Source organism: Taudactylus pleione, unplaced genomic scaffold, assembly GCF_031769625.1.
Source record: "Taudactylus pleione unplaced genomic scaffold, aTauple2 ptg003050l, whole genome shotgun sequence".
Lineage (NCBI taxonomy): Eukaryota > Metazoa > Chordata > Amphibia > Anura > Myobatrachidae > Taudactylus > Taudactylus pleione.
Window position 1 is genome coordinate 7,003 of NW_028287414.1, and position 10,471 is coordinate 17,473.

The following is a 10,471-nucleotide window of genomic DNA, read 5'->3' on the forward strand; positions in this document are numbered from 1 at the left end:
AGAGCCCAGACTTGAATCCGATTGAACATCTCTGGAGAAATCTGAAAATGGCTGTGCACCGACTCCTCCCATCCAACCTGATGGAGCTTGAGAGGTTCTGCAAAGAGGAATGGGCAAAACTGCCCAAAGATAGCTGTGCCAAGCTTGTGGCATCATATTCAAAAATACTTGAGGCTGTAATTGCTGCCAAAGGTGCATCAACAAAGTATTGAGCAAAGGCTGTGAATACTTATATACGTGTGATTTTTTTTTTTTTTTTTTTTTTTATTAAATTTGTAAAAATCGTAAAAAAAAAAATTTTTACACGTTGTCATTATGGGGTATTTTTGTTAGAATTTTGAAGACAAAAATTAATTTATTCGATTTTGGAATAAGGCTGTAACTTAACAAAATGTTGAAAAAGTGAAGCTTTGTGAATACTTTCCAGATGCACTGTAAGGAGCTCCTTCCAAAAGAAACATTATTGATTTGATCTCTAGAGGCGTCTTGTGAAATCTCTTGAGGACCTCTGCTCCCAGTATGACCTGACTGTCAGGAGCTCCACTGGTGATATTATCCAGTTCATTTATGGAGGAGATGGGTTGGACCCTGCAGCTATGGAAGGAAAGGATGAGCCTCTCGAGTTTAAAAGGGTCTTGGACAATGTAAAGGTGAGATGAGTTTGGATGTGGCTAAAGTTGCAGTCACGCTTGAATTTATAAACACTGTTTTTGTATTCAATCATACATCATTCGCATAAGCTTTAAAATGCTACATAGTAGTCAGTGTGGGAAAATTCACATTTTACGACAACTCACTCTGTCAATCTCATTAGAATGCTACGGGAGAATGTGGCGGAGATTAACACCAGCTATGATCTTTTCTTATTAAGTTTCTATTATAACCTTTTGTTTCCCATCTTTCTTAGGCTGTGTATACCTGCTCAGATGAACCGGCCTTAAGTAAAAATGAGCTTGTTCTGACCACAGAGTCAATCATGAAGAAGGCGGAGTTTCTCTCATGCCAGGATTCTTATTTGCAGGTAATGTAACAGCATGTTCTCTGCTCAGGCGAACATAACATAAACCATATGCTTTGTATATAATGTATAAAAGACTCTTTACCCTGACAAACATTGGAGCTGTGGATTGCACTGTTGGCATGACATTGAGTGTAGATGATAATATAACTAAGAGGACTTTCCATAGTGATCTATAACAGTTAAAGTAGCAAATGGTGCTTTTGTCGTCACTGATCCCTAATTCATCGTTAGAATAATCCCAGTTCTTCTGCTGTATATTAAGCATTACGTAGTGACTTTGGTTGTCCCGTAATCTATTCATTTGTGTAAACACCACTTTTTTCTTATTGTTTATTTTCCTGACATTCTCTCATTTTCAAGTCACTCACGGATACAGGGTACAGACATTATTACGAGGTAACCGAAGCATGGAATGGGACCTGCACTCCTGTGTTTATATCTGTGTCCTTAGATTACACCATGACATGTCTAACCAGCAGTGACTGATTGCTTATTCCCTAATGAACGTCTGCTTGCAACAAATTTTATTAATGCAGATAATCTGATAGGACGCGCTGTCACAAAGCAGCTAGTATAAGGGGTAGTTACTCCCTAATTAATCAAAACACTAAAAGCAAAAACACAGGAATACCAGTGCTAAAGTAAAAAGATGGACGGATTAAAAATTAAACAAATTGCATTTTTTTATAAAAAAAGAAATGTGCAAAATATACCACATATAGTACTTAAAAATGCTAGCACCCTTATAAGCATAAAGAATCCATTAAGATATATAAGTAATTAAACCTATGTCTCTGTTCCCGTGTGGTCAAAATAGGACCTAGGACGCCCTCCACTGTATCCAACAATGTAATATGTTAAGCAGCAAGGAATTACTGAATGGTGGGCAAATTGAATCCAACACCATCCTTCGCGTCCAAGGAGCAAACAAAAATAGGCTGTATATAGTCCACCTGCAATGTCTCCAACGCTGCAGTCAATCCCAGGGAGGATATAAAAGTCCAAATCATAGTCCAGTTGATTCCAGGGTTCCAGAGAAGATTGAGATCGTTGAGGTGATATCTCTGGAACCCTGGGATTGATCTGTCCACTCAGCTGGTCATGACTGCTATGACTATGTTTATGCTTAATCGGGGGGGGGGTTATAAATAACCCATATCTGGGTGATCTCCTGCTGAATGTGTTTCAGGTCTCGTGATTAATAATCTCTAGTTTGCTATTCAGCACCCAGATTTGAATGTGCTGTATTATAAACAGGCCTGATATATCACTGATTCCTTCTATGCTGTTAGAGTTTCTGTAATAAGATAAGTCTAACATTTTCGGTGGCCCTAATGCTATGTCCTGACATTCTTGGTGGCCTTTATTGGGGATTGTTTGAGATCTTAATGCCATACTTCTTGATATCTAGATGTCCCCGGGGGAGATGTATCAAGCCTCGGAGAGAGCTAAAGTGGAGAAGTTGCCACTTAGAAGATGATTGGTTGCTTTGGGCAACTTCTCCAGTTATCTTTCTCCAAGGCTTGATACATCTCCCCTCCAGTATTCCTGTACTTCATCTAGTTCTGTAGTCCCTGGAAATAGATCTGTTCGTGACATGACTAAGAACCTGGTTATAGTAACCCCTTCGCTGCAGAGGACGAATGGAACTTTTAAGACCCTCTATCTACCCAACCGCAGCACCTAGAAAGATGGTGACATCCTTGTTTGAAAGAGGGGAGCTCCCTCTTTCAAACTCTATGCCCCCTGAGATATTGCCTGGTAATCAGTGTGATCATCGTGCAAAACCAGTAATCCAGGAGGGGCGGCTATAGCAGCGCTGCTCGTCCTAACAGCGCTTGTCTGATAGCCAGTGGCGCCTTAATCAGTGTGGCTCTAATACGAAGAGGGTGACCACTATAATGTATCCTGGCAGGGGAAAAAGTGGCCGGAGTCTCCCAGCTTGCCTTGGCGGTGTGTCAGACGCCAAGGCAGCGCATTCGTTGGCTCTTTCCAGCGGGGGGAGGGCCAGTACAGCCCCTCTGCTCTCTCTTCAGCACCATTTTACACAGGCACTTACTACTGAGAGACACCACTTCTGCATAGCAGCATCCAGACAAGCTGTGGTAAGATATACTCCAGCATTCTTCCTGTTTAGCGGTGGTGAGCACACTGGGGTGTCTTCTGGGCTGCTGAGTGAGAGGGAGTTTACATTAGGGAGTGATATAGTGGCTCCTTTCCCTCTGTACCCAGTGGTTCCTCTTTATCTGTCTGTGAGGATCCTCTGTTCTGTCTGTGTGAGGGTGTGTATACAACATCATGACAGGTAAAGGGGCAGCTGCTAAAGCATCACAAAAAGTGTTTGCTTGTTCAAGGTGTAATTTCAAGCTATCTCAGGCATGCTCTGATGGAGCGGCCAATGGCGCCTCGGCCGAACAGCTGTGCAAGGCGGTCACTTGGTCTTCCATCCATACCTTTATCAAATTCTATGCATTTGATACTTTTGCCTCCCAGGATGCTTCCTTTGGGCTGCATATTCTACTCTCTGCTCAGGAGCGTCCCCACCCTTAAGGGAACTGCTTTAAGACGTCCCCAAGGTAGATTATGTGGACCCTTAAGAAGAAAATCGGGGTTATGGTATAACATACCTCAGTTAACTCTTTTTCTTCGAGGTCCACAGGGCACCCTCTCTGACATATCTGGCCTCAGTTGGGATCTGTTCCTTTCTTTTTGTATCACTGAATCCCTCTTTGTGCTGAGAGTGTTTCTTGGGTACATTGTACTTCCTTCTCCACTTTCTGTCTCTTGCCGTTAGACTTGTTTAAAAACTGAATGGTTGGGGGTGGGGTATATAGGGAGGAGGACCTGTGCATGCTGGGAGCTTCAAAGCTGTTTGGTGCAATGGATCACTCCAACTACATACCCCAAGGTAGATCCTATGGACCTCGAAGAAAGAGTTAACTGAGGTATATTATACCATAACTCTTTTTTCCGTATATGGGTGGGAGGGAATTGCCCTATCATGCTCATAATTACACCTGTAAATGTGGGGTCGCTCACATATGAAAGAGGAGAATCATAGTAGCTACTGCCTGGCGATCACCAGGCAATATAGCCCATCGCTGCAGGAAAAAATAGTTTCCATAGATGGGGGGTACAATGTGTCCTTACCCCTCCTCCCCCATACTGGCCCGTACACACCTGGGAGCACCCTGTCCTGATAGAGCACAGTCTTCTTTTTCAAACAATGTGTCCCCTTAGTAGTTATTGTCTGGTGATCACCAGGAAATAACTGAAACATTACACAACAAGATTTTCCACAGCTAGGAGGGGATCTAAAGTCCATATCTTCCCCATCTTGTGTCAAATAAAAAAAGTGGTTTCTATTAATGTGGTAGGTTTTCTAGTATGTAAAATGACAGGCAGGCCTAGTTGGGCTACCGTATTCTTCCTACACATGGGAAACCTTTAAATCGAGACAGCAGAAATGTAAAAAAAATGCATTTTCATTTCAACTGTAGATATTATTTTTCTTTCATCAAAACCTGCACATAGAATCCTGCTTTTTACTATTTTGGAAAGGTGAATTACTGATGAAACCAGAACCACAAAGTATCTATTTGTGGTATTTATACGATGAAAACTTTTTTTTTTTTTACTTTTCGGTCCCTTTTCTTGAAATTTCTGTTAAAAACAAAAAACCCTTTTTGATGTGTTAGAGTGAGTAAAAAGACTAATGGTATATCCTGAAAATACTAAGTCTTCTGGAATAAAACAGTGTGAAATTTGTTTGGGTACCACATTATGATATTAGTGATATTGGTGTTGGAATGTGGCGAGTGATCACGTCGGAATATGCCCTTAACACAAGGTGGGAACCCTGAAGAGCGAAGAGGTAAAGAAGCAGCTTGTGATTTAGAGTTGTAGTGCGTGCATGATTTTAGTTCTAGTGGCATTGTTGGTCACTCTAGCTCATCTACCGGTTAGCTATTACCCCCAATTGCAACAGACAGTCGTGATATGCAGGTCTGATGAATCTCTTGATTAAAACAGCCTCTTTAGATGTGTCTACTGTCTCAGAGCCTGAAAGAACTAGTTTTAATGGCATGATTTTTAATGCCATGTATGAATTTAGCTGGATAAGACTGACCGGGTGCACTTTCTACTTGCTAGATGCATGCTGTGTCCGACACAATGAGAAAGGCATGATGGAGTATCAGATGTCGCCTCCCTTCCACTCACGTCTGATATGTAAAAGCAAAAAATGTTAATCTGAAAAAGTGTTAATTGAAAGTAGATCTCACCTCTAATCCCACCTTGCAGTTGGCTCACACTTTTGTACACACAGAATCTACAGAAATAACAGAAACACCATTTATCTTCTCTGAGTCCAAAACCTAGCCGATGGTAAATTGAACGAGCAAGAAAACATCAACACCATGGAAAATGTTTTAATGAGGGTGATGCCCACAGGACCACTTGGCACCTATAATACACACATTTTTAGAAAACTTAGTATAAGGAAGCAGTTAGGATAACACAAAATATGCTTGTGGCCTGCTTCACTGGTATTACTCTACGCTAAACTCTGCTTGGCATGTGTTGGTTTCTATTTAACATCCGAGGTCTATGTAAAGGATACTTTCTATGTTAGTAAAGATGAGAAAAAAATAAAATGTCAAAGCAAGCTTAGATACTCTGAGCACAGTAGACCGGGGCATTTACATAAGGAGGGCATTCCAGAAACTCCTTGTACACCTTAGAAATGAAAACATCTAGGTGGTTGCTCTAGACTATTGCACCTTATTACTGTCCTCCAGTTTTATACATACCCCTGAATATGCTGTGTCCTTTTGTTTTCACTACATGGCTGTCTCTTTAACTCTGCAGATAAGAATGTCTTACTTGTCTCATTGCTGATGGATTGATGCCGTGCTCCCTAATCTTCTGTATTGCTGAATAAAAATATTGACGCATTAGGCTCTAGCCTTCTGAAGCATTTACATATTTGAACCAAATCCTGTTCCCGTGTACTCCACACAGCTTCTACTTTAGCACTAGTTTTGTTAACACAGTAATATCTATGCAGGAGCAGATAGATTCTAGAAGGTAACAATTCATGTTGCTCTCTTCTATCATCCTTCAGGAAATCAGGAAATTTGTGAAGGGAGTTTCGGAGCAGATTAAGAAGACCAGAGATAAATATGGAATCAACGATAATGGCACTACAGAGGTAATATGCCCTTTAACACAACCATTTGGAAGCACCTGATGATGTTCATTTAGGGCAGAATTTTCCTGCATGAGAAAACTTGAATGTATGTTTTCATTAAATGTATAGATTTTTGGGAGAACAAGAGACACAACACCACTGTTAGATCCAGTGGTTGACATTTTTTTGCCCACTGCAAAACATTTTTGGCCTAATACTACACAATTGTTTAGCGATGCTGAAAGCAGTCAGAAAAAAAAAAATTGCTAAAAGTGCAGTATTGTCCTTTGTAGTACAGGTGCTGGAGGTTCTCTGTTAGATTCCTGCAGCAATGTGTTTGCTATTCGTGAATAGTAAGAAAAAAACAGATGGATAGACCTTCAGGGAAATTGTACTGTACATACATTTTTTCCTGCGGTCGTTCCAAACAGCCCCTCTTGGCGCACTAGGTCCCGTGCGACTTGGCTAGTGCCGGGCATCTTTTTCATGTCTTTCACCCGATTGTGTCTTAGTCGCAATGTGATGCGGCTATGACACACCAGGAGACTGCGCTTATTGATATGATATGTGACACTGTTGTATATCTGTAGGCGAGTCTGAATCTGTATACAAAATTCTACAATGCTGCGGCTGTATCTTTTTACCACGGCACGTTACGTTGAGCTTTGTATACAGACTCAGTCGCACACAGATATACAAGTATCACATATCAAATTAATCAGCACAATTTACTGCCAACGTTCGAGTCGTACAGGACCTGGAGGCTCACTCTTGCTACATGGCTTACTGAGGCTAAATGTACGAGGACACATTTGTAGGAATGGTTACTGTAAATTAAATCGAACAATAGAAAAAAGAAAGGCTGAAAGTGCAGTCATTTAGTAAACTGTGTTAGTTTACTGTAAGTCTGGGGCATAGAACCTCAGACTATGTTTACTTTGGGCAAGTTTAGCCTAAAAATAGAAGCCAAACTATTTTGAAAACATTTCAGTGTATTTATCACACACCTAAATATAAACATATTACACACACACACACACACACATATATATATCAATTTGTATCAAAGAACAGACTGAGGGCACAGTGTAGTTAGTATCTTAAAGGTTAAATGTTTACCATACTGGTATATTGCATATATGTAAATTCTGTGACACACAAGTATATCAGCAAAACTCCAATTGATATTCATCAACATGTTGCAGATCGATCGCAATACCACAACGTGCTATCCTACAATAGAGCACAAGCCAGAGCATTATAAAACTTTAACTAATAGATTATGAAAACCTAAAAAAAAAAAATATATATATATATATAAATAAATGCTTCTCTGCATTTATGATGGAGAAAATGTAAAACCATATGGTGTCACCTGTATGTTTATGAAATTGTTTAACATAACCCCAGACTCTTCTTTGTGATAAGTATCTCTACACTGTGAACTTTGTACTAGGTTCAGAAATTAATTATTTCATCTTTGGAATGAAGTTGTGACATATATCCCAAAGGCAAGTTTATGTCAGCAGCTTGTACACAATCATGAAGCCTGTATCTGTATGTTCAGATTTGGCTGTAATACCTATTCATCACATTGTTTAATAACTATCATTCTTGGAGGTGCCTCATACGTATGTAGATGAAGTTTACAATTTAATTGCCCAAATCACCCAACACAGAGCACTTTCTATCCTGTAGCTCCTGGCACGAGTTGTGTGTTATTTTGTGACTTGTACAGATGTTTCGTAACAGCATAACTTTGCCTTCGTATGTATTGAATTTGTCTTACTCTGTTTAAATCTTGTGCAGCCTCGGGTTTTATACCAACTTGACAGGATCACACCCACCCAGCTGGAAAAGTTTTTAGAGACGTGTCGGGATAAGTACATGAGGTAATGGTTATCAAGCCGTTTTGAATATGCATAGTTATTTCTCTTTTATAATAATACATTCTATATGTGACTTTGTTTACTACATTTGACCATTTCTTCCTCAAAGTGCTGGCCTGGCTAATCTGTGGCTCTTCTGGTGTTCAAGAACTGAATGCCCCAGCATGCTGCATGCAAATACACTGGGATTTGTAGTCTCACAACACCTGGAGTGGCACAGGTTGCACAAGCCTGCTGTAGTAAATAACGCTACTTTCATTTTAGAGGTCTCCTCTGAATGTGTGTAATCTTGTGTCTCCATGATGTTGGAATGTTTTAATGGATTGTGTATTTGTCAGTGTCATGGATTTATTTACTTTACCAGAGCTCAGATGGAGCCAGGATCTGCTGTGGGTGCCCTCTGTGCTCAAAGCATCGGAGAGCCAGGAACGCAGATGACACTGAAAACGTTTCATTTTGCTGGGGTTGCTTCCATGAACATCACGCTGGGTGTGCCTCGTATCAAGGAGATCATCAATGCTTCAAAGAACATCAGGTGTGAGATGCATAACAGCAAATTGTTCACGTTTGCATCATGGGAATTATGGACACTTTTGGGGTGAACTTTTTAATGTGTGTATTTGGTGTCTGACTTTAAGAATAATTGGATTTGGAGAGTGTTGTTAATTTTTTGAGCTTGTCCCAAGTACAAGTGCTACACTTCGTATACAGTTTGCCCCTTCTTGGAAATCAGGGAAGAGAAGCTAAAATAAGGCATGTACTAATACTGGTCTTCAATATCATTACAGTACACCGATCATTACTGCCCAGCTTGACATAGATGACAACTCTGACTTTGCACGTCTTGTAAAAGGCAGGATTGAGAAGACCTTACTAGGAGAAGTAAGCAGTGTTTGCTACCCTGAATGCTTGCCTCTGTTTATATATTTATTATTGGTTTCCTGCAGAATTATTATTAGTTTTTATATAGCGCAGCATTTTATATTGTGCTTTACAATTTCAAACAACATTAATAGAACAAAACTGGGTAATAACAGATGGACATAGAGGTAAGAGAGTCCTGCCCGCAAGCTGTAGAATAATATAAGCACTTTCTTATACCTTGTCACAGTTTTAAATGTTTAATGGTTTTACAGTAAGTTGCTGAAATATCTGTAATCTTTCTGCCAGCTTTCCAATAAAGTACAAGTTTTGGAGATTGGTCAGGTGAATTGTTCGAACCCATGGTCACATGTGGATTGCTGGTGTTGAAGTGCAGGTCAAAATGAAAGACCTCTAATAGGGTATTGTCCTCATGCCTGCATATATGAGAATACAAGGCCTGCAGGACTGACTGAGGAGGGTGCAGTAATAACAGCGCCTGACTGCATAATTATTACCTCTCCCCAACCCTTACCATTTATCTCCATATTTTTCCCTACAGATATCAGAGTACATAGAAGAGGTGTTCCTTCCTGATGATTGTTTTCTTCTGGTGAAGCTATCACTGGAACGCATACGCTTGTTAAGGCTTGAGGTGAGGGAAGTTGGATGTTTGTTTGACTTCAGTTTGCCTTCACTACATGGATATACTGTAAGTGCTACTGTATTTCTGTTTTTCAGGTGAATGCAGAGACTGTGAGATACTCTATCTGCATGTCTAAGCTGCGTGTGAAGTCAGGAGACATTGCAGTTCATGGTGAGGCAGTTGTTTGCGTTACACCCAGAGAGAACAACAAAAGCTCTATGTACTATGTCTTGCAGTCACTTAAAGAAGAGCTCCCTAAGGTGAGTGTGATGTTCATATGCGAAACAAAGTGTATAAAGAATACATGCAAATCCATTTATTTTTTTATTTTTATTTTTTAAATCAAAGTTTTCTTTATTGAAGCATGACGGGTATACAAAAAGATTGAAACAAGCACACTCATTTGTGGGTATAGTAGAATACACATCATTAACAATTGCTGAGTATACAATCAAAATGTGTTAACTGCATGTTTCACAATGGTGTATCCAGGACAGAATACAAATAAAATGGTGCGAGCCCAGGTCCGCGATCACCACTCACCAACCATAAGCTAGGCAGTGCTAAGGGATATCTGAATCCGGAGTCTCCTAAGCCACCCTGAGGAAACCGCGGAGATTGACGAAGAGAAAGTAGTGGCTTCCCGTCGTCAACGATTGGACAGATTCCCAGCCACCGCTTGGGGATCCATATATAAAACGCCTAGAGAGTGCCACATAACAGCAATGAATCGAAAAGGACCAGAGGTCCTTACACTTTGAGACCGTGCAAAGCATCGAAAATTTCTGCGCATGCGAAAAGTCTGACTGGGCCCTGTAAGGAGGAAGACTGCTCCCAGACCAGACCCACCTGCGCCTCGCACC

The 10,471-nt window shown here is 40.5% G+C and overlaps 1 protein-coding gene across 1 annotated transcript; it reads left to right on the forward strand.

Annotated features, from left to right (window-relative positions):
- Positions 1 to 479: 479 nt before the first annotated feature.
- Positions 480 to 9,868, forward strand: LOC148430950 (DNA-directed RNA polymerase III subunit RPC1-like; the record flags this gene model as incomplete). Its single annotated transcript, XM_088466405.1, has 9 exons — positions 480 to 650; positions 908 to 1,021; positions 1,382 to 1,417; positions 6,147 to 6,233; positions 8,022 to 8,104; positions 8,466 to 8,636; positions 8,890 to 8,983; positions 9,525 to 9,617; positions 9,704 to 9,868. Coding segments are annotated over 9 exons (1,014 nt in total), but the record flags the coding sequence as incomplete, so codon positions are not given.
- Positions 9,869 to 10,471: the final 603 nt, after the last annotated feature.